Source organism: Mustelus asterias, chromosome 4 (assembly GCF_964213995.1).
Source record: "Mustelus asterias chromosome 4, sMusAst1.hap1.1, whole genome shotgun sequence".
Classification (NCBI taxonomy): Eukaryota; Metazoa; Chordata; class Chondrichthyes; order Carcharhiniformes; family Triakidae; genus Mustelus; species Mustelus asterias.
Window position 1 is genome coordinate 15,513,660 of NC_135804.1, and position 25,498 is coordinate 15,539,157.

General features: G+C 44.1%; 1 protein-coding gene across 3 annotated transcripts in view; it reads right to left on the reverse strand.

The window, feature by feature from the left end:
• Positions 1-12,423: 12,423 nt before the first annotated feature.
• Positions 12,424-25,498, reverse strand: part of mthfsd (methenyltetrahydrofolate synthetase domain containing) — a 54,841-nt gene continuing 41,766 nt past the window's right edge. For 2 of the 3 annotated variants that reach the window (XM_078210222.1, XM_078210224.1), the window contains exons 6-8: positions 24,797-24,909; positions 17,713-17,838; positions 12,520-14,124 (exon numbers count right to left, since the gene is read on the reverse strand). In XM_078210222.1, coding sequence (XP_078066348.1) covers positions 13,570-14,124; positions 17,713-17,838; positions 24,797-24,909 — 794 coding nt within the window. In that variant the 3' untranslated portion in view covers positions 12,520-13,569. Of the gene's footprint in view, positions 14,125-17,712; positions 17,839-24,796; positions 24,910-25,498 lie in introns of all 3 variants that reach the window. The other variant, XM_078210223.1, reaches the window with a different exon arrangement.

The window sequence follows — 25,498 nt, forward strand, 5'->3', positions numbered from 1 at the left end:
AATTGCACATTGTGGACCTTTCATAGTTTTTCTGTAACTCAACTAAATATCCTGAACGATTCTCACAGATGTTTACATTATATTCTATTTCCTTCATTAGACTCAACTTTTAAAATAATTGTTACTCTTTTTAACAAATATTTTAGTTGTATAAAATAATCTATTTGAAGCTTTGCAATATTAAGAAAAAATTGGTGAGGAGAATGTTCATGGATAAACTGGAGGAATCCAACTACTGACATATTTTGTAGTCATAATATAAACCAAACCTGCTGCTTTGGTTGGGCTTTATTTTAAACTCCATCAGTTAAGGTGATATTCTTCCATTCGTGCGGTCCACTCATTAATTTTCCTCATCTCTCATTAATGAATTCACTCTTTGCACAATGTTTAAGGTGTGCCAAGTGTCACAGAGCTAATGGAGGTAAAGCAAAAAGGGTGCTTGGTCACTTAGGTGTAATCAGGAATTTATATCGAGCACCGCACAGCAAAGACATTAATTATGGGAAGTTTCAAAGTGTTACTGTGCGGAGGAAAGAGTAAGGAGACAAGAAGGAAAGCCTCAAGAACAGTAGTGTAACACAGCAGAAATATAAATACATAATTGACAGCACATTGCAAGATCTTTGACTCTGAAAGATAAATAATTAACTAACAAATTAACATTCTCGCAATACCGATTTAGTATCCAGTAGCCAAATGTCAGACTGGTGTTCATAAAGGTCAAAAGAAGATGGACACAATAATGCTTCACAGCGCCAGTCAATATTATTAATGCAATTTAATTTATTGGCAACGCACACAACACATTTCACAAAATAGTGTCAAACTGTAAACTGAACTGTACGTTTGACCAAAAAAAGGTGCAAAGTTGAGCTCCTGTTCAATCTGTTAGCTATCAACATGAGTTATGACAAAGGCTATACTCCTGAAATTTCCTTTACACGTGTAACTGACCTGCTGTGAATTTTCTGCATGTTCTGTTTTTATTTCAGATGTTCAGTATTTTCTGTTCTCCTCTATCTGGGTCTGGTTGTACTGCACTGGTGTCTGTTCCCATAGCTCGCGCTGAGTTGAACATTGTACAGGGGAGAGACTTCCCATTCCTCTCTACTCTGCACAATGCCAGGAAATCCCATGCCTTGCAGTGCTTGGCTTAATACATCACCAGAAATAGCTGCCATTACAGTTCAAACAGGCACAAGATTGAAATTTATGAAGGTCAAAATGGTAACTGAGGTTGGCACAGGTAGATCAAAAATTCCCCCAGTATACACTGGCAATACAGTAGTTATGTATCACTACATGACTCAATGGTTTTACTATTCATTTGGCTTTCAAATGCCTTTTGGCTCCCTGACTGAGATGAACTTTATATGTCATCCAACACATTTTCACTACTTTGAAGCCTTTGCTAACCTCATTCACAGGCCATTAAATGCACTAACTGCTCTCTTCTGATAGTAGTTAGCATACACGACTTTGACTTTTACCTGCTGACCTTCCTTTCCTCTTCACTTTTGCTCAGATCTACAAAGGAGATTTGCTTATCCTCCAGTTTCCAACTCAAAGGGGCCAGGATTCTCTGATCTCGTTCACCCCCCCATCACTGTTTAAAGTTTTAAAGTTTATTTATTAGTGTCACAAGTAGGCTTATATTAACACTGCAATGAAGTTACTTTGAAAATCCCCCAGTCGCCACACTCTGGTGCCTGTTTGGGTACACTGAGGGAGAATTTAGCACCTAACCAACACGTCTTTCGGACTGTGGGAGGAAACCGGAGCATCCAGAGGAAACCCACGCAGACACGAGGAGAACGAGCAGACTCCGCACAGACAGTGACCCAAGCTGGGAATCAAACCCGGGTCCCTGGCCCTGTGAGGCAGATGTGCTAACCACTGTGCCACCGTGCCACCCACGAGAATGGAGAATTTGACGCTCAGACAAAACTCCATTCACCGCAGTCGGAGAATCCCAGCCAGGATCTGCATTAAAGTTGTTCCTCCTTTTTCGTTGCAGAGGCTGTGCAATTGCAGCATCAGCATTGCCCAAAAATAGAGTAGAAATGTGCAACAAGAGAGTTTGAAAGCTTGACAAGTGGTGTTTTTTGCTCTGTTTTGAATGAAGGTGCATTTGTGTGCACCTCCCAAAAAGGAAAAATAACATTAAACTTGGAAATGAAAGGTAACTGGTAAAAATTGTCTGACTGGTCTTGTATACCTTAAAATGGAACTCCAGTATTACTGGTGTCAATGTTACTGATTTTTACCGGGATTTGAAAATTCTGAGTAGGTTCATCCTTCCAAAAAGTGATATAATAAATGGATAATCTCAAATTCTGAACTTTTCCAAAACTAACGCCATGTGGTATCATATCAAATTTCCAGCCATAATCTGCAGGACAAGTTTAGCCGTACAATTCACGACAACAATTTCAGACTGTACAGTAACAGTTCACAACCCACTCTGTAAATTAAACTATAATTGCAAGGGTGAAAGATAAATAGAAGGTCATTTAGAAAATAATAGTGAACAAAATCCACAATAGTTGTTTTGCAGAACTACCCTTGCAAAAGCAAGACAATACTTTAAAATTATTAAACAATGGCACAGAGAGGACAATATAATCTCCCCCTATGGAAAATCACACAAAAAAAATTTTGTTGAAAAATCAGAGTAAGCTTAGAAGGAAAAATGGGGTCATTACACCCAGCCAGCTTGCAATTTAATATGTGGAGTGGCTGATCATCATTGTTGGTTATTCTTTTCTTCCAGAGCTTAGTTCAAAGTGTTATTATTCATGATAGTGCTTTTCTTCTTTATAACTTCTTGTTTCCATTCCACAACTCTGAGTCAGTTTTCTCGCTTTGGTGCAGTCCTAGCCTCAATCACTCCATTACCTTGATAAATAACTACCGTATTGCCAATGTATACTGGGTGGCACAATGGTTAGCACTGCTGCCTCACAGCACCAGGGACCCGGGTTCAATTCCAAGCTCGGGTCACTGTCTGTGTGGAGTTTGCACGTTTGCCCCGTGTCTGCGTGGGTTCCCCCCCCCCCCCCCCCCCCTCTCCAATGATGTGAGAATTAGGTGGATTGGCTCTGCTAAATTGCCCTCAGTATCAGGGGGATGAGCTAGAGTAAATACATGGGGTTATGGGGATAGGGTCTGGGTGGGATTGTGGTCAGTGCAGACTTGATGGGCCAAATGGCCTCCTTCTGCACTGTATGATTTTATGATTCTACTCCTCTCTCTCGCATCTTGCAGCTCCAAACTGTGCTTCCCACCCCTGATTCCCTAATTTCTAATATCATTTCAGGTTTCCAACCCTTGAATCCAGTACTGCATGGTGCCACTGGAGCCTCACAGCGCCAGGGACCCAGGTTCAATTCCAGCCTTGGGTGACTGTCTGTGTGGAGTTTGCACGTTCTCCCCAGGTCTGCGCGGGCTTCCTCCGGGTGCTCCAGTTTCCTCTCACAGTCCGAAGGACGTGCTGGTTAGGTGCATTGACCATGCTAAATTCTCCCTCAGTGTACCCGAACAGTTGCTGGAGTGTCGTGACTAGGGGAATTTCATAGTGACTTCATTGCAGTGTTAACATAAGTCTACTTGTGACACTAATAAACAAAACTCATGTATTTCATTTTAAATTGACATATTAACCCAACTGGGGGTGGTGAGAGAGTGGTGGAAAGGGTTGGGGCACAGTTAGCTCAATTGGCTGGGCTATACTTGTGTGGATCAGATTAGTGCCAATACAAAGGAGTTTGATTCACATTCTGGGAGTGATGCAGATCCAGAACCTGCCTCCTTACTCAAACCATAGCAAAAATCATAGCATTTGACTACGGTTTGGTGAATAATTTTCAAAGATCTGCTTTCAGGCAGGGAATTGAAGAAGAATGGGGATGGTGGCATGGTGGTACAGTGGTTAACACTGCTGCCTCACAGTGCCAGGGACCCGGTTTAATTCCGGCCTTGGGTGACAGTGTGGAGTTTGCATGTTCTCTCCGTGTCTGCGTGGATTTCCTCCGGGTGCTCCGGTGTCCTCCCACAGTCCAAAGCTGTGCTGGTTCAGTGGATTGACCATGATAAATTGACCCTGTGTCAGGGGGAGTAGTAGGATAAATGCGATGCGTACAGGGATAGGGCCTGGGTGGGATTGTTGTCAGTGTGGGCTTGATGGGCCGAATGGCCTTCTTTTGCACTGTAGGGTCCCCATGATTCTATTCTATGACTCTACGATTAACCCACTGTACAGGTTTCAGGCAACTACAGCTTTGGATGATTCAGTTTCACATTTGTATTGATGCATTTTGAGCATAACCATTCGGATGAGGTTCAGTAAAGTGTAGGAAACATTATTCTAGTTTATTCACAATTTTAATGTCTCTTAACTGTTATGATCACATCGAAATGGAACATGCATGGAATCGAATCAAACAATATGGACACGGAAATATTTTTCAGTCTAAAAATTTGCTTCTTGATTGTCTTTTAGAAATACTTTTGGAAAGCAAGAAAAAAAAATCAAAGGAGATTTTTAAACTGGTTTCACTGTGGATCTAGTTCATGAAGATAATGACAAATGTGCCCCGCAGAAAGGAACTTGCAGCAGAAGGTGACACTGAATCAGTGGAATAAGACTCGCAAACCACTTCCGCTGGCCCCACAATTTTTAAACTGCGCACTTACAGAAGCACTGCATGCATACTCTGTGTGCCTGTACCCAAAGCTTGTCAAGACTCCAAGATAAATTATTCTTACAAGTGAAGTTACTGATAGAGTATCATGTGCCTTGCACTTGTGCAAATGTTTGGTTTGTAAAATGGGTGTCTAAAGAAAGCAGGTTTAACTTCATGCTTTCCATTAAGGTTGTAGTGAATATACCCTATACCACAGAGCAACAAAGACAACTGGAGCTGCCAAAACGTGAAGATATCATGCCAGTAAGCCCTTTGGGGGTTAATTCAGTTAGCACCTGAGAATTACTGTGGTGATCGTGACACACAATTTGGCCATGTTCATTGATTGAAATGCAAGAAACATAGTGACTTCATGCTGTCTGTTCATTTCAATTATTTCAACGTCGAACAAGCACAAGGCATGCTGTTGTTTGACTGAATGCATCAGCTGGTAGCCAATATTGAGTGGCCAGCACCAATTAAAATGAGCCTAAACTGCTTAAAACTAATCTGCACCTCTTAAAAGGCAGGTGCAATGTGGGTGGAGGGACCATGTGGTCATAGCACTGCTCTGACGTTGCAGCAGCTGACAGATTAGAGTAAAGGCATCCTGATTGCAGTGCGGACATCACACATTGTGCCTGACAGTGGAACAATTACTCCCTGAACATGCACGGTGGAGATGGCCTCCTGCTGGAAATCCTCCCCCCTCCCGCATCCTCTTCCAGCAGATTGTACTGCTGTGTGTGACCTCTGCTCAATCTCCACATCACGCTGTATTCCAGGGGGAATGGCTACTAGGTTTGTGCAGGAGTCCTGGAGTCAGCAAAAACTTCAGCATCTTCCACACCACTCCACATGGCTTTGACGTTATAGAGAGAACCAAACACTTGTAGAATTGAAGCAACAGCCAGAAGAAATCAACTGACAACTAATCAATATATGTTTGATGATGTCACATTGCTGGAGGAGTCCTTTCTGCTGCTGAATGTGTGCTCAGCTGTGCAAGGTCAAGAAAGGGCAACAGCTGGAGCATGGAAATTCAAGCCTTGAGTGGCGGGCACCATTTTGGACGCCTGTAGCGCACAAAATACAGAACCAAGCAATCCCAATTTCTCAAGTGGTGCCCTTTATGTTTGGTACAGGGTGGTGAGCAATGTGATTGGGGGAACATCAGCATCAGTTTCTGGTGAGTGGATCACCTGATCTTTCCTCACATTTTTCACTAATTCCTAGTTTGCTTAAGGGTGAGTTTTATGGAAATTACACAGCCAATCACCCCGCATCTGAAAAAGAATAGATGAATATTGGCAAGCAATTATCATGCCTCGCACATCACAATATATAACACACCCCAGCCCACGCAAAAATCAGGAAGCCTGCTGGGAGGGGTCAGTTAAGTAAAAGAAAATCTAATTAATGTCATATTGTCCCTACCTTTTGTATGAGGACAAATAAAGATAGGCTTAGTGTTCAATTTGTCTTCTGAACTGTCTCACCCAGGACCTAAACTTGATTTTTCTCTTTCAAATCCTGAAAGGTCTGCTATAACTGGAGCGGCACGGTAGCACAGTGGTTAGCGCTGCTGCCTTACAGTGCCAGGGACCCGGGTTTTATTGCGGGCTTGGGTCACTGTCTGTGTTGAGTTTGTACATTCTCCCCGTGTCTGTGTGGGTTTCCTCCAGGTGTTCCAGTTTCTTCCCATGCTCCAAAGATGTGCGGGTTAGGTGGATTGGGCAAGCTAAATTGTCTTAGTGTCAGGGGGACTAGCTAGGGTAAATGCATGAGGTTATGGGGATAGGGCCTGGGTGGGACTGTGGTCAGTGCAGACTTGATGGGCTGAATGACCTCCTTCTGCACTGTAGGATTCTGTGATAAATTCCTAAAGTTTTCTGTTCATATTCCAGATTTTGAATGTGTCCAGTTGTAGTAAATTTCAATACCTAATACTTCTTTTAGACATGCAGTTGGAAATCCAGCAATGAATTACTGGAGTAACAGAATAAGCTGCTTGTTCCTAAGCAACGTAAAAATGTCCAAAGTGTTTCCAAATGCATTGGTTCAAAATAGTAACCCATTCACTTTCACTACATAAAAAAATGACACTGAATGAGACTTTAAGCTTTACTAACAATATTCTGCAAACCACCCCCTTTTGAGACTGGACCCTGTTAGTAACTGAAAGCACTGTACTCTGACAGTTAAGTGACGATCAGAGTCAAGAAAAATCTGAAAACTAACTGACTGCCAAGCAATACCAATGACAAAGAGACTTTGTGGAAAACACATGAAGGGGTGAAATGGTGGGAGGAAGCCTGGGAGGTGACGGAGTAGAGACCTTGTTGCTGCACAGTTCATCAACCAAGGATTCAGGATCATGATAATCAATTATCGTTAGGCTGTTCTGCACTGAGGCACTGAACGTGGCATTTGCTTGAACTTAAGAAAAAGGGAAAGAGGAATATTCGCATATTGAGCTAGTTCCCTGAGTATTTTACCTTATCCAGCCACATTGTAGACTCCATGAATATCTTTTACCCCACTTTACCCGATTGATTATTCCAGACACAGTTCACACCACGAGCAAGGATTCATAGAATCCCTACAGTGCAGAAGGAGGCCATTCAGCCCATCGAGTCTGCACCAACCACAATCCCACCCAGACCTTATTCCCATAACTCCACATATTTACCCTGCTAATCCCCCTGACACTAGGGTCAATTTAGCATGGCCAATCAACCTAACCCGCATATCTTTGGACTGTGGGAGGAAACCGGAGCACCCGGAGGAAACCCATGCAGACACAGGGAGAATGTGCAAATTCCACACAGACAGTGACCCGAGGCCAGAATTGAACCCATGTCCCTGGTGCTGTGAGACAGCAGTGCTAACCATTGTGCCACCTTGCCGCCCCTGATTTCTTTCCCTTGTTTTTTACTTTTCATTCAACTTTATGCTAAAATTATATCCTTTTCCAACGGCATGAATGCCAAATGAATATCAAGTTGATCCTACCTATGAAATTTTCTATGTTATAAGCCTCAATGACCTTAACTCTCTTTCTGAACTGTAAAATGTAAGGTTTTGCAATCTTAATTTCATATCTGCGTCATTCTCTAAACCTCTCCCATGCTTCGTGACCAGAGGCACATTAAAGTACTCTAAAAATGGTCTCTGGCCAACATATTATAAAAGTCCAGAACTAGGGGTCACAGTCTAAGAATAAGAGGTAAGCCATTCAGGAATCGTAGAATCCCTACAGTGCAGGAGGAGGCCATTTGGCCTATCAAGGGCTCAAGGTGAGAGGGGCGAAGTATAACTCAGATATCAGAGGGACGTTTTTTACACAGAGGGTGGTGGGGGCCTGGAATGCGCTGCCAAGTAGGGTGGTGGAGGCAGGCACGCTGACATCGTTTAAGACTTACTTGGATAGTCACATGAGCAGCCTGGGAATGGAGGGATACAAACGATTGGTCTAGTTGGACCAAGGAGCGGCGCAGGCTTGGAGGGCCGAAGGGCCTGTTTCCTGTGCTGTACTGTTCTTTGATCAAGTCTACACCAACTACAATCCCGCCCAGGCCCTATTCCCATAACCCCACATATTTACCCTGCTAATCCCCCTGACACTAGGGTCCATTTAGCATGGCCAATCAACCTAACCTGCACATTTTTGGACTAAGATAAGGAAGAATTTCTTCACTCAGAGAGTTGTGAGTCTGTGGAATTCTCTACCACAGGAAGCTGTTGGGGCCAATTCGTTAGATATGTTCAAGAGGGAGCTGGACGTGGCCCTTGCGGCTAAAGGGACCAATTGCTATGAAGAGAAAGTGGGAGTGGGATACTGAAAGTGCAGGCTCAGCTGTGATCAAATTGAATGGTGCTGCAGGCTCGAGGGGCTGAATGGCCTACTCCTGCACCTATTATCTATGTTTCTAAAACCTTAGCAGGCCCTGTAAAAACTCATTCCACTGGGATAACCTATCCCAGCATTCTGTTTAAGTGTTTAAGTGTTTCTCCACATTGTATCGACATTAAAAGTGATGAGTTGAATGCCATAACTTGTTGCACAATTGGCATTTAGTTTATTTTTTTATTTGCAAACGCTCCCTGCTAAATCCATTCCTTTCATTGTATCCCCAAGTTGCTCATTTCTATTTCTTTGATCACCTGGCTACATGAAAACCCATCACTATTCTTCCCAGCCTCCCGGTAAAAAGCACAGAGCAATCCACACAGGTGGAGCGCTGTTTGCCTGATATGGATGCACATACTCTCCACATGGGCACGTACTAGTTAACACAGCACAGAGTGTGGGAAGTTTCCTGTGGCTTTGTCCGTTGGAACGATTATATTATTATTATTTCTTCTCGTAGGCAACACTTCATTTGTCAGTGTTAAATTTCTTTTTGCCCATTAAACCGAGGCGTGGGGAATTTCCATGGGGTTCGCACAATTTACTGCCCTCACTTCAGTGGTGACCCAGGGGAAACAGGGCCAATCCGGTTCTTAACACTGAGTTTAAACTCCATCATTTTTAAGCTGTTTCTTTGGGGCATTTGCCAAAGTTACAGTGCAGACCAGGAAAACCTCTGTGCAACTTCCAGGCTTAGATACAGCTCATTGAACTTGAGTAGGGAAAGGTTTAATGGCAGGATGACAATATCCTCTCGAATTCTACAACGTCAAGAAGGTGATTTTTAAAATCTATACCAGTACCCTCTGCCTGCAGGCTTTGAGAAAGCTTTGAATCTTACAGCTTAAATTGAGCTATCCTTGAATTAACCATTTATGAATCTCATTGGATGTATATTGCTGCAATCATATTAACATTGTCCTTGGAACTTGTAAACACTATCATAATTAGAATCATAGAAAACCTACAGTGCAGGAGACCGCCATTTGGCCCATCGAGTCTGCACCGACCACAATTCCACCCAGACTCTATCCCCATAACCCCACCTATTTACCCCGCTAATCCCCCCCGACACCCAGGGGCATTTGAGCATGGACAATCAACCTAACATGCACATCTTTGGAGTGTGGGAGGAAACCGGAGCACCCGGAGGAAACCCACGCAGTCACGGGGAGAACGTGGAAACTCCACACAGTCACCCAAGGCCAGAATTGAACCTGGCTCCCTGGCGCTGTGCAGCAGCAGTGCTAAGCACTGTGCCAAATTAGCAGACTAATAAGTTATATTTTTCATGTCGACACTCAAATTTCAAAATGCAAACAAGTATATCTCTTCTTTAAAGAAACAGAATTCTTTGAAGACTTCAGCGATATGAGTAACCTTCTCAGGATGGCATTCTCTTCCTTGTAGCTTGCTTCCCCCTAGTGGTGAAATATGCACAATACTAACTGTGGAGATGTTTTAAAGGAAGTCTTAAAAGGACAGATTCTGTAGATTGTCACATTTATCTCACTACTTAGTGAATAAGGGAAATAGATGCTCTACTTTCTGACAAGGTACAGAAAACATTTTTCACACTAGTGTATTTAATGATGGCCATTTACTTGTTACTATTTTGCTCATTTAAGTGTTCAGTACCTGTACCGGTAACCAGATAAAATAACGAAATAGATCCCGACCATTTCACTCAATTTGACTTTGTTTAAAATTTTCCTTACTCCCCTCTCCAACCTTTGTTTCCTTTGCAAAAAAAATGTAGAAATCTCCTTTTAACAGTCTGAATCTACCCTGGATTTGGCCACATTGACAAAGGGATAATCGGGACTCGATAGTGTCAAGGAGGCATTTTTACCAGGTATTTAAATGGCTACATGGCCTCAGAGGTGACTAAGACGAGGTCTCAATCTGCAGCGCCACTGTAGCCTGAGTTTGGTGCCAGGCATCACTTTGGTAAAGGAGCTGTAGGGAAGCTAGAAATCGTCACCTGAGCGATAGCTAAAGTGGTTGGCTGCTATTTAAATTGCCAACTGGGTAACCTGCTCTGGCCGGGGCACACTATAACCTACGTTATTGCATAGCAGGGGAGACCACTCACCTACTTTGTGAACTGCCTGATCTTCATCCCACTTGGTGAAACTTTCCCACAACTAATGCATTATTTTGATGCTTAAATGGAACTGCATCCCTTTAAGGCCACAATGTGTCAAGCCTGAGCGCTTATCTGCAGTTCAATAAACCATAAAGTCATAAAATCCCTACAGTGCAGAAGGAGGCCATCGGCCCATCGAGTCTGCACCGACAAGAAACCACACAAACCAGAAATTTTAAGTTCCCAGTCAGAATGAAACATCGCACTTTGAAGCATAACAAGCGGAACTATTCATTCAGTCCTATGGACACAAAGGGCGGGATTTTCTGGTCGCGCTCTCCCCAAGACCAGAGGTCAACGGACCTTTGCATGGTCCATGCTCCACCCGCTACAATTCCTGTGGCGGGCAGAACGGGAAAATTCCACTCATAGGCTCTCTGTGAAAATATAAATGACAGAATATTCTCCACTTAAGAAGTCCATTTCCAAATCTAGAAGGTAAGCTGTCAAACTACTGTCCCTTTTCATTCTGCAATGCATTTCAGTTCAGAAGGTACCATTTTTCAGAATGTGGGTGTAAAGCTCTCAATACTGTGCTTGTTGCTCCTCCTTAGTTACTCCAGGCGCAAAATGTGGGTTGTAGACTGGAGTCACACATATACAAGGCCAGGCCATGTAGAAGTGGCAGAATCCTTTCCCTAAAGGAGAGCAGTCCTAACCAATTTTCTCTCAGCCGTTGTCTGATCTTACCTGCCGTTCGCGCCACGCTCCCGCTGCAGCGCAGTCGGAGAATTTGGCAGCCAGCCAAATCCCCGTTCACTGCGGTGGGATGGGAAACACCCACCGGCATGAACCGTGGTGAGATTCCGGCCTAAGTATTTGCATTTTCATTCCATTGGTCACAGCACATATGGTCCATGCTACTTTCATAGGACTTGGACATAATTAACTGCTTGAAATATGGCCTTACTAACCCTCTCACTTTACACTCTTTTTTCCTCAGTTATTAAACTTTTTCTGGCCTCTGTCCATCACTAATGGTAATGGACATGATGCACATCCTCAGTGTGATTCCTGGCCTGATATGCTGGGAACAAAACTACGCGACTGTTACCCTGAATGAGCCAGTGAGACCCTCTTCTTTTCCAGGATTACATCATGTCTCTCCTGATATTCAATTCCTGAGAAAATATGCTTCCTTCATGGTTTGTAGCCCTCACTTTAGTTCATTACAAGCCTTTTGACCACTTAATGTGTGTGAAACAAATCTTACTACAATAAATTTCTGATGGACTATGTTTCTACAAATAACAGCTGGATTCCATTAATTTTCCTGGCAAAAAAAAAGCATCGACATTGTGGAAAAATACACTCCCTGCAGTGCAGAAGGAGGCCATTCAGCCCACCAAGTCTGCATCAATAACAACTCCACCCAGGCCCTATCCCCGTAACCCCACATATTTACTCTGACACTAAGGGGTGATTTCGCATGGCCAATCCACTTAACCCACACATATTTGGACTGTGGGAGGAAAGCGGAGCACCCGGAGGAAACCCACGCAGACGCAGGGAAAACGTGCGGACTCCGTACAGACAGTCACCCGAGGCCAGAATTGAACCTGGGTCCCTGGCGCTGTGAGGCAGCAGTGCTAACCACTGTGCCACCCAGTTAGTAATCTGAAGGGGAGAGAACTTAACACAAAACTTATCAAGAAAAAATAAATCAATGTTTTGATGTTCACCTATGTGCCAATCAAACTTGTGTGCACAAAGTCATTAATGTCCGCTTGATGCTTTCTATAAAATGGAATAGGAAATACATACAAAGTCAGGTGCAGTGTTTTACTTGGTTTCTATTATTCATAGAATCATTGAATCCCTACAGTACAGAAGGAGGCCATTCGACCCATCACGTCCGCACTGACTATCCGATAGAGAATTTTACCCAAACCCTATCCCTGAACCCCATGTTCTTACCCCGCTAATCTCTCCAACATACACATCCTGGGACACTAAGGGGCAATTTCGCATGGCCAATGCACCTAACCAGCACATCTTTCGGACTGAGAGGGGAAACTGGAGCACCCGGAGGAAACCAATGCAGACACAGGGAGAATGTGCAGACTCCGCACAGACAGTCACCCAAGTCCAGAATCGAACCCGGGTTCCTGGCACTGTGAGACTGCAGTGCTAACCAATTATCAAGGCAATCGTGTTATGGCGGACACAGGGTAGGAAATTTACGGCCCTGCAAAGTGAGGGCAGGGCCTATAAAATGCGGTGAGTCATTCAAAAGTCCCTTGCCTTTGGTGGGGTCATTAAGTCCCGCTGGTGTAAAATTCTGTCTGTATTTTGTCATAGAATCCCACAGAATCCAGCAGATAATATCTGCATCACATACAGTGCAGAAGGCGGCCATTTGGCCCATCGGGTCTGCACCGACAACAATCCGAAAGAGACCCTATCCCCGCATCTTTACTCCACTAATCCCTCTTACTTATGCATCCCGGACACTAAGTGGCAATTTAGCATGGCCAATGCACCTAACCAGCACATCTTTGGACTGTGGGTGGAAACCGGAGCACCCGGAGGAAACCCACGCAGACACAGGGAGAACGTGCAAACTCCACACAGACAGTGACCCAAGCAGGGAATCGAACCCGGGTCCCTGGAGCTGTGAGGCAGCAGTGCTAACCATTGTGCCGCTCCAAATAGATGTTTGCATGCTCAGGCAAGGCAACATTTCTAATTCCATTGGCTATTCCTGAAATGCATGTGTGCTCTTTGACTCCATTGCATTTTACACATCTCAATATGACCAATACTTTTAAGGCAATTTAAGATATGTGAAGTCTGATGTTGGCAGTTTTGGTGTGTAATCAGATGAGCGGCTGTTTGCTCGTTTTTTCAGTGGTTTGACTTCTCGATCTGTTGCCTCTCTGACTCTTGGCAAGCTCCACTCTAATCGCACTCCCACTGATGCTTAGCCCAGCGAGGGAAGTTACAGCATCTTCTGCAGTTACCTCATCCTTGTAATCAAGAAAAGCCCTGTGCTGGGCACCCTGCCAATTCAGACGCAATGGAAGCGCATTGTGATCTCTCAAGATATTCTTCAATTCACTGACTCTCAGACTATGTGGTATGTTACCCATATAAACTGCAGTAACTCTACTTGGAACACTGGGTTGCATTTTGCAACCAGATTCTATTTGTTCTTCACTGCCTTCACTATTTTTGGTCATTTCAGTTGGATTAGCTTTAATCTGCGTTGAGCTTCCATCTTTCCCTGACCATTTTCTTGAGTGTGACAAACCCGGCAGTTCTTGCTTCACTGCCAGCCTTTCGTCCTTCAGCGTGACATCCTTTCCCACTTTTTTCTCCCTGAATCGAAGGCTTTTAAGGATCGGCATTTTTTCCATCATCTCTGAATCCACCTGGGCAACAGAAAAGGGAAAACACAACAGCTGAAGGAGTGGTAAAAAGATGCTTAACGTGAGCAAGGTGTGCTTTTGTCTGAGGACACAATGGGAGTGATTGTTAATTTAGGATGCAGAGGACGGTGGTTAGCACTGCTGCCTCACAGCACCAGGGCCCCGGGTTCAATTCCGGCCTTGGGTCACTGTCTGTGTGGAGTTTGCACATTCGCCCCGTGTCTGCGTGGGTTTCCTCTGGGTGCTCCGGTTTCCTCCCACAGTCCAAAGGTGTGCGGGTTAGGTGGATTGGCCGTGCTAAATTGCCCCTTAGTGTCCCAAGCTGTGTAGGTTAGAGGGATTAGTGGAGTAAATACTTGGGGTTACAGGGAACAGGTCTGGGTGGGATTGCCCCTCAGTGTCAGGGGGATTATGTGGGGTTACAAAGGTAGGGCCTGGGTGGGATTGTTGTCTGCACAGACTTGATGGGCCGAATGGCACTGTAGGGATTCTATGATTCTATTCCATGAGTGCTCACCAGAACCTCACCACGCTGAGATGGGGAAGAGAAATGCAGGCTGCTTGATAGGTAAGCATGGCTGCCAGTTAACAGTGAAAGAAGAGGGAGTCAGTCAGCAACAGCCTCCAGCATCTTTGTTGGACTAAGAAACAAAAATAAAATTCTGCTCCTCCTGATCGGACAAAATATAAGCCTTTCCCATATAAAGAGAAGTTGCAGGCTGTTTCATAGAATCAGAGAATCCCTACAGTGCAGAATGAAGCCATTTGGCCCATCGAGTCTGCACCAACCACAATCCCACCCAGGCTATATGCCCGTAACACCACCTATTTACCCTGCTAATCCCCTGATACTAGGGTCAATTTAGCATGGCCAATCAACAAATCCGCACATCTTTGGACTGTGGGAGGAAACCGGAGCACCCGGAGGAAACCCACGCAGATTTGGGGAGAATGTGCAAACTCCACACAGATAGTGACCTGAGACTGGAATTGAACTCGAGTCCCTGGTGCTCTGAGGCTGCAGTGCTAACCACTGTGCCACCGTACCTCCTTGTTTCTGCAACTACCTCCGGCCGTCTCTTCATTTGTTAGGTTGCTCAATACCTGGTAAAATGAGTGCAAGTATGTGGCATCCCACATTTGTGCTTGAAACTTGTCAATGAGGTTCCACAATGTTGTCCAGTTGTGACTTGCAACCTTTCTGATCTTTCTGGCAAGAGTATGCCTTTTACAAGTTCTGAAAATGGTGTCAAATAGGTCAAGGGGGTCCATGGTGTGGCCAAGCTCTCCTTCCACCCTTCGTAGCTGTTTTCCATTGCCTGTCTCTCATGTGGATAAAGTGGGTGGGGGAAGGGCTCGCAAACCAATTGAAAATTGCCCGTTATGAACCTCAGTACTTCATTTTCACAAAGTTCTACAAGAGGAACTGTCAATGCAACAGTTTAAAACTATTTGCCCACATAAGGCAAGTCATTTAAGGTGGAGTATGGTCCATGACATCTTTGTCAATCCCCCCTCCTCGCCCTTAAAGTATAAATATCAGCCTACTTTCGATTGTCTTCAGCTCTGACAAAGGGTCATCCTGACTCGAAACGTTGGCTCTATTCTCTCTCCACAGATACTGTCAGACCTGCTGAGATTTTCCAGCATTTTCTGTTCCTGGTGTGTTGAAGGCAAGTCAACTGTTTGGCAGCATTGACGACAATTGTTACCTCCCTAGGCTCGGAGAGGAACACGCATGTTTGTTCATTGGAATAATGAACGGGTTGGTTTTCTCACACTCAGGGCCAGCATCAGGCACTGCCATGTTCATAGATGCTGTGCCATGTATTCATTCCAACCTCAGAAATAGTACCAGGAAGGGGCAACATGGTGGCACAGTGGTTAGCACTGCTGCCTCACAACCGGGTTCGATTCCCAGCTTGGGTCACTGTCTGTGTGGAGTGTGTACATTCTCCCCGTGTCTGTGTGGGTTGCCTCCGGGTGCTCCGGTTTCCTCCCACAGTCCAAAGATGTGCAGGTTAGGGGGATTGGCCATGCTAAATTGCCCCTTAGTGTCAAGAGGACTAACTAGGGTAAATGCATGGGGTTATGGGGATAGGGCCTGGGTGGGATTGTGGCCGGTGCAGAATCGATGGGCCGAATGACCTCCTTCTGCCCTGTAGGATTATACAAGACATTTCCATTTCTGATACCAACCAGTTCAAAATGGACAGTTTTAAGCCATGGACACATATTAATTGAGAAGCTGTGTGAAAATGCCCAAAATGATTTACCTTAGTTCACCTGCAGGCATCCAGGGCAGAATATATGGAAGCTGGAGGCTGGGCACGTAAATTTGTGCCATTGGCTAGTGTTCCAGTTTGCTGGTACTATCAGGCCTGGATTGGGATCAAAAGGGCTTCCTGCCTGTAAGCCATGGCTAGCTAATTAAGCTGAGTTAATGGCTGTCACAGGCCATTGTCAGTCTGTGGGGCTACAGTAGCTTGGGGGAACCAGGCAGTTGCCTGGAGGCAGCACCCTGGTGGTATTCCAGGGAGCCAGAGCTTCAGGGAGACTTGGAGGCCCCTTCTACCTACCTGGCTTGCATGTCACCTGTGGAGGAGCATTCCCCCTCCCCCCCCCCAACCATGATGGCCCTGGAGCTATTGCCATTTTTGAATTCAAAAGTTTTAGAAGTGGCTAACAGGGCACCTCACATGGAAAGGCAGGCTGCAGCTCCTCCTATACTGGAGGACCACTAATTGGCCCTAAAGCTTTGAGAACTCAGTGTTAAAATGTAACCGGTGACAACTTTGTATCAGATGTAATGTGACCAATGATAACAAGTTGCAAGGGTCAGCTGACCCAGTAAACCATGGAACCAATTACAGAATGATGTGATGATCAGCTGACCAGCTGACTCACTATAAATAAGAACCTGTTGGGAATTGAGGGGAACTTGGATTGGCCGACGAATGGGAAATGGGAGAAAACAGTATTTTGACAAAGATACAGAACTTTTCCTTTCAGCAACTCAAAGAGAAGAAAAAGGATCCCTGGAACCACTGTGGCACGGTAGCACAGTGGTTAGCACTGCTGCTTCACAGCTCCAGGGTCCCGGGTTCGATTCCCAGCTTGGGTCACTGTCTGTGTGGAGTTTGCACATTCTCCTCGTGTCTGCGTGGGTTTCCTCCGGGTGCTCCGGTTTCCTCCCACAGTCCAAAGATGTGCGGGTTAGGTTGATTGGCCATGCTAAAATTGCCCCTTAGTGTCCTGGGATGTGTAGATTAGAGGGATTAGCGGGTAAAATATGTAGGGATATGGGGGTAGGGCCTGGGTGGGATTGTGGTCGGTGCAGACTCGATGGGCCGAATGGCCTCTTTCTGTACTGTAGGGTTTCTATGATCGCAACAAAAACAGGAAATGCTGGAAAATCTCAGCAGGTCTGACAGCACCTGTGGAGAGAGAATAAAGCCAATGTTGAAACTTTGGCTCTACTCTCTCTCCACATATGCTGTCAGACCTGCTGAGATTTTCCAGCATTTTCTGTTTATGTCTCAGATTCCAGCACCCGCAGTGTTTTGCTTTTATATAAAAAGGATTGCAAACCTTTGACCATATAATTCCTTGAGGTTTGGAGCGTTTGCAGTCAGTTTTGATCACTTTTGTAGGTGTAAGGATGTAATCTACAGTTAAATCGTGGTCATCCATTAGCTCTTCTGGGATGTCAAGCAACTGGAAAAACATAAAAACATTGATTAAAGCTTTTAAAACTGTCTTTATAGTCTTTGCTCCAGAATGTCAAATAGTCGGTTTTACTTGGTATCATCTCACTGACTGCACCCTGCCAACCTGATATCGCTTGCTGCTGTTGGCACTCACTCTGCTTTGCTACCAAGGCAGCACCCTCCGGCATCCTCCCTGCGTCCCTGAATTATACTGAGGGTGATGCCAAATGCCAGTGAATGAATTAGAAGAAAGAAAAAAACAAGGGTCAGGCTGCAATCCTCCAATAAATATACACCCAGGTGTTTATTTTTCCCTCCCCCAATTTATTTAGAACTCAAACCATCTTTAAATGTTTACCTTGCCATGGTTGGCTTCCTGATCAGAGCCGCAGTTTTTGCACCATCTTCCGATGCTAAGCAGTGAGACGGGACACTCCAGCCTTTTCACTTCCCTACCGGGTTTTATTTCAGCCCAAGCCACGGAAATGTTCACAGACGCGCACCTTTCGCAGCCACTTTTATATACTTACAAACACTGCAGCACCAAGAGAAAATAAACTAGGTGGTCCTTCCAACCATAACTCTTAAAAGTCTCTTCCTATCTGAATTGTAGCATTCAAAAGTGAATCTTTTGAGCACCAGCTTCTTTGATTTGATTTATTATTGCCACATGTATTGGGATACAGTGAAAAGTATTGTTTCTTGCACTATACAGACAAAACATACCATTCAGAGTAGGTTTATTTATTAGTGTCACAAGTATGGCTTACATTAACACTGCGATGAAGTTACTGTGAAAATCCCCTAGTCGCCACACTCCAGCACCTCTTCGGGTACACTGAGGGAGAATTTAGCATAGCCAATGCACCTAACCAGCACGTCTTTCAGACTGTGGGAGGAAACCAGAGAACTCAGAGGAAACCCACGCAGACACGGGGAGAACGTGCAAACTCCACACAGACAGTGAACCAAGCCGGGAATCAAACCCAGGTCCCTGGCGCAGTGAGTCAGCAGTGCTACCGTGTCACCTTGCATAGGGGAGTTCACAGGGGAGAAGGAAAGGAGAGGGCGCAGAATGTAGTGTTACAGTCATGGCTAGGGTGTAGAGAAAGATCAACTTAATATAAGGTAGGTCCATTCAGAAGTCTGACAGCAGCAGGGAAGAAGCTGTTCTTGAGTCGATTGGTGCTTGTGCTACGCAATGCAGTTTCACCTCCTAGTCCATTCTTCCTCTTCTGATTTGTCCAGGGCCATTTGGGCAATGGTCAAACATTTCTTCTCCTTCTGAAGCTGGTTTGGTTTCTCCTAAATGGGCCAACTTGCTCTATAGGAAGGTGAAATCTGCATTCAAACTGGGTACTTTCTGCCAAGTATGAGCAGCTGTGCAAAACTCCTATTCCTTTCTGAGCAAGACGAGCCTGGATTTCTGCCCGGATAAGAAACCTGCAAACAGTACCAGCTACTTCTGTTTGAAAAAAACAAGCAGAATAGCTTTGAAGAACAGGAAGCTATATTGTATTGTACAGGTTTCGTGAGATTGCTTATATCCTGTAAATGTTTTTTGCTGCTTGGTAATATTTTGCCCACCCTGGAACCACTGTACTCTGCTGGTAACTAATCAACTGCAAACAACAATTCAAAAGGTGTAATTTAGGAAATAAAGGGGTAAAAATTGCTGCTCCTGCACCATGTGGATATTCAGTAATCAGGACATAAATCGAGCTTGTGCAACCTACAGGTTTAAGAAAGCTCATCCAATTTTCAATCTACTTAAATTAAAGGAGTATATTAGGAACAGGATTAATAAAAACATTTGTGGATGAAGGACTCTGCAAATGCAAACTAGTAGAACCTCTTAAATCCAATTGACAATTTTGAAGAGAGAAATTCTCTATTATATATTCTGGTTAGATATGGCACTTGGGGTGAATGGGATCAAAAGTTATGGGGAGAAAGCAGGATTAGGCTATTGAGTTGGACGATCAGCCATGATCGTAATGAATGGCGGAGCAGGCTCGGAAGGCCAAATGGCCTCCTCCTGCTCCTATCTTCTATGCTTTTATGTTAAATTTCTCCACCTCCCTCCCTTCCTTATCCTCCTTCAAGATGTTCCTTAAAGCCTCTCTATTTGACCATACTTTTGGTTATCTGCCCCCATATCTCCAGATGTGGTTTAGTGTCATATGCTGTTTTATAATACTCCTGTGAAGCAGCTTGGGACATTTTACTCCCTCTAATATGCCATATAAGTATAAGCTTTTCTTATCGATGCCATTTATAGATTACGAAAGCATGGGGCTCAATTCAAACCAGACATGATCATTATCAAATGTTTTAATAATTCAGCATTTCCAATTGACATCAAATGGCAATAGTGTTCCAACGCTAGCATGAGTTGTCTTAACTGGTGAATGGAGCTGCCAAAGCTCCATCAGAGAACTCTTGGCTGCAGTACACAGATCTGGACAAAGAAATGAGAACAGACTACTTTCATTAGGATGATTGTGTGAGTCAGCAATCGATGCTTGATTCTCCTGATCATCAAGAAGATGAAAGGAAATATATGGAAGTGCCATGAATGAGTCAACATTCCTTTGTCATAGAGACTGCGGCCTTGTAATTGAAGCTAAATCTGCATTGGCTTCCAGTCAAGAACAAGGAACCTACACAATGACAATCTTTGAATGTCTTGTTGAATTGTATTATTGTTAAATAACACTCAGTAAATATACTGTGGTGCCGGCACTTGAAATAGGACAAACCAATGAATAAGAAATTGGAGCACCAATTGGAATTGAGCTGTCTAGGCTTTGAGGACCAGACTGCTAGTGTTTGAAATAGGGACTTGCATATAATCCAGAGGTTACAGCTCAGAACTACTGGGGCCGATGGTACAAGACTTGCAGAAGAAACAAGTGTGATGGCCTTCCCTTACTACACGGAGGCTTTAAAGCAAAACAAAGCTTTACTACTTTTCCCATTTTTTCCAAAAACCGCTGTTGGCAATTATTCTGCTGCGGTCATTTGTACCTCCTTTAAAACTAACTTTTGTTTCTTTTCTTGTCCCATTATCACTCCCATTTCTTTGCATGATCATCACCTTGTCGGTTATTCACTTCTGTCTTGGATACAGACTTTCCCTTTTGTTCTTTGCTGTCCACCCCTCACCATCTTTTCCGGTCTCTGGACTAACTTAAAAGCTGTTAGAGCTCAAACTGTTTCCAGTTGAGTGACCCAAAAGATCAATTCTGCTTCTAATACTTGCTTTCTCTCTCTCTTTCCAAGGATGCTGCCAGACTGGTTGAGTATTTTCAGCATTTTCAGTTTTAAACAAAATGAACTTGGTGGCGTTAGTTGAGGGGGCAACATTGGCCAAGGCACAGAAGGCGCTCCCAAATATTTTCAACCAGCATCCTAGAATCCTTAACGTTCAGCCGAACAGACAAGGCCTTCGTTAACTATCTCACTCCAAGAACCACACTTCTAATGATATAGCAGCCGCTCAGTGGTGCACCAGCGTGTCAATCTAGATTAAAGTTTAAAGTTTATTTATTATTGTCACAGGCAGGCTTACATTAACACTGCAATGAAGTTACTGTGAAAATCCCCGAGTCGCCACACTCCAGCTCCTTTTCAAGTACACCGAGAGAGGATTTAGCATTGCCAATGCACCTAACCAGCACGTCTTTCAGACTGTGGGAGGAAACCGGAGCACCCGGAGGAAACCCACGCAGACATGGGGAGAACGTGCAGACTTCGCACAGATAGTGACTCAAGCCGGGAATCGAACCCGGGTCCTTGGCACTATGAGGCAGCAGTGCTAACCACTGTGCCACCGTGCCGCCCCTTATGAGCACAAATCCTGAAATAGGACTTCACACCAAGACAAATTAATGCTACAATTGAAATGATTGCTTGAGTGTCGATTAACTTTACAATGAGGCCAAGTAACATTAACATGACAGAACGGTGGCACAGTGGTTAGCACTGCTGCCTCACAGCGCCAGGGACCCGGGTTCAATTCCCGGCTTGGGTGACTGTCTGTGCGGAGTCTGCACGTTCTCCCCGTGTCTGCGTGGATTTCCTCCGGGTGCTCTGGTTTCCCCCCACAGTCCGAAAGATGTGCTGGTTAGGTGCATTGACAATGCTAAATCCTCTCTCGGTATACTTGAAAAGGCGCCGGAGTGTGGCGACTCAGGGATTTTCACAGTAACTTCATTGCAGTGTCAATGTAAGCCTACCTGTGACAATAATAAATAAACTTTAAACTTTAATCTAGATTGGCTAAATTCTCCTTCAGTGCACGGGCGCCTGAGTTTGGCAGCTAGGGGATTTTCACAGTACCTTCATTGCAGTGTTAATGTAAGCCTACTTGTGACACGAATAGATAAACTTTAAACTTAACAATTGTCATTTGAATAAAAGGTGATTGCTTTTACTGGGACTCTCCTGTAAATTATAACCATCTGCAGAATATGACAACTCTGCCCAACCCGATGGGGCCCTGTAGTGGTTCTCAAAGTATTTTGCTTGAAAAATCTCCTTTCAAATGGTTTAGTAATCCCAGAAGCACGTCTACATTTTTCTACACAATACTTACAATAAGGATGTGCTGCATGTAAGGAGTTTAAATAATGTCTTTAAGAAAACATACATTTCCTCTCATGCTGCTCTCAGTGCTCCACCATGTACACTACCCCCAGTGCCCCTCCATGCCAGCCTACCCTGCACAACACATACAGCGGCCAAACTCTATTCCCATCTCCAACTTTGGTTTTTGTGGACCCCCCCCCCTCGGTTTGAGAGCCATTATCATGCAGTAATATTCAGAGTTAGTGAGAGGAAAAGTAGAGTATATCAAAATGACAGATACGTTTTCTTAAAACTGGTTGAAAACACTGTGGAATCACACAGCACCGATGAGGCCATTCAGCCCATCATTTCAGTTATAGCTCTTTGAAAGAGAGTTACGAACTCAGCCACTCAGCCCCTCGAGCCTGCTCCGCCATTCAATGAGATCATGGCTGATCTGATTGTAACCTCAACCCCACATTCCTGCCTACTCTTGATAACCTTTCTCAAATAAATTAGTGGGTCACTTGAATCATAACGTTCTTCTAGGGGAGGCAATGGCCTAGTGGAATTATCGCTGGACTGTTAATCCAGCAACTCAGCTAATGTTCTGGGGACCTGTGTTCGAATCCCGCCACAGCAGATGGTGGAATTTGAATTCAGTAAAAAATATCTGGAATTAAGAATCGACTGATGACCATGAAACCATTGTCGATTGTCGCAAAAACCCATCTGGTTCACTAATGCCCTTTAGGGAAGGAAATCTGCCGTCCTTACCTGATCTGGCCTATATGTGACTCCAGAACCACAGTAATGTGGTTGACTCTCAACTGCCCTCTGAAATGGCCCAGCAAGCCACTCAGTTCAAGGGCAACAAGGGATGGGCAATAAATGTTGGCCAGCCAGTGACGCCCATGTCCCACGAATGAATTTTTTTTAAAATTCCATTCCCCCCTCACACTCCATATCTCTCTTGCCCAAAATTTTAAATCTATGTCTCTTAGTCCTTGTACCTCAGCTAATGGGAGTAGCCTTTCTTAGTCTACCCAGTCTAAACACCTCAGAAAATTGTCCACCCCTATCAAATAATGTTGCGCATAGAATGTAAGTTACGCACGCTTGGTCAATGTAATCTCCTGGACTGGTTTTGCTTGTCTGAGGGAGTCAGAAAGGGATTTGCCCCTTTTTCACAGTAACTTCATTGCAGTGTTAATGTAAGCCTACTTGTGACTGATAAATAAACTTTAAATTTAAATTTTTTAGCCCTGATTTTATTGGCTGTTATCTTGCCTTTCTCAGGAGATTACTTGACTGTAAGGGCAGGGCTGGGGGTTGGGTTAGGAAGTGTCGAGTCATGGTGTCTCATTGGCTATCACGGGTGTGAAGCAGGATTGTTGGACCATTTGGAATTTTCCTATAATTTTCGTATGTCTAGATATCTGTTGTGATAATATTGTGCCTTTAAGAAAAGTATTTTTAATCATGTTTCTTTGCAGGTTTTTCAAGCAGCTCCTAGCATTTTATTTTTGGCACAGAGATGTCTGTAGCCGATGTCATCTAATTGTTACTGAAGCAATATAATGGACTTCTTGTTTATTTTTAACCTGGCCTAATGCACTGCCCTGGGGTTTTATGGTCCTTTTGGAATTGCTAAGTGGAGCTTGATTTGGGGATGATTGACAGGTCAAGTGATGCCTGGGGACAGTTTTTTCTACAGAAAAGTCCAAGCTTTTAGTTTCAGTTTAGTTGCTGTTAGAAGCTGGCAGTGTCTTTCTCTCTCTCTCTCCAGAGGTGTGCTGAAAGTTCCAGGACTAGGGAGCATCAGAAAATCGATCCAACATTTGATCAATTCACAGCAGGTGTTAAAACGCTGCAAAATCCAGCATCACGCATGCGTACTTGCTTTTTGTGCCAAGTCTAGAAGAGGGCATGTTTGTGGGTGTTGTTTGACTAGGAACATCATAGATAGCTCGCTGTTAAGATTTATACGATATCATGGTTGATTCTTGTAATTGGTAAACGTTATGCTAGTTTTTCTTATTATACTTTAACTGTGTTCTTAAATAAACTAGTGGGTCACTTAAATCATATCTGGAGTGAAATACCTTCTGCTCACCTGTGCCAAATTCAAATGTAAAAACTTAAGATCTAGGCGACCTTCATAAAACACCTTGATGTTTCTGGCCTGGGTCTTAACACTGTCACCCCTGCTCATAGGTAACAGACAGTGACGGTATCTATTATTTTAACATCAAGGCTCATTGTTATGAGAAGATATCAGTTATGAACCATTCTTGGAGCAAAAAGTATTCAATGTTACTTTTTTGCTTCTAAGTGAACACACCCCCTCAATTTTTCACTTATCATTTCCAATGTCCTTTTGTATAACGAACCTGGCAGTCATGCACTGTGGTGACTACAACTGTGTTCTCATCAACGGCTCCCATTGATACCATCATTGCGTATTCCAGATCGGCAAATCCCTCGCCTTTTCCAATTCTCCAGCCTTGACACAAACACAATTTATACATTAAGAGCTGTATCACAGACAAAAGAAAAATAAATGGCCAATTATGAAGAAAATACTGGCAATATTTTGTTCATAGGTCTAAAAGCTCAAAAAGCAAATTTCGCTTTAAGTTTATTTATTAGTGTAATAGATAGGCTTACATTAACACTGCAATGAAATTACTGTGAAAATCTCCTAATCGCCACACTCTTGTGCCTGTTCGGGTACATTAAGGGAGAATTTAGCCTGGCCAATGCACCTAACCAGCACGTCTTTCGGACTGTGGGAGGAAACCGGAGCACCCGGAGGAAACCCATGCAGACACAGGGAGAATGTGCAAACTCCACACAGATAGTTGACGCAAGCCAGGAATTGAACTCGGGTCCCTGGCACTGTGAGGCAGCTGTGTTACCCTTGAGGAGAGCCCCTCCCTTTCACAGTATCATTTTTCAAATAAAAATATACACAATTAATTTTATGACAAAATATGGTATCTACTTCTAAATTCTTGTTCACTGTACACTTTGCAATATTGCTGACAAATTTCCTCACAATGAGAAGTTGCAATGTTTCATAAGCGGGGGAG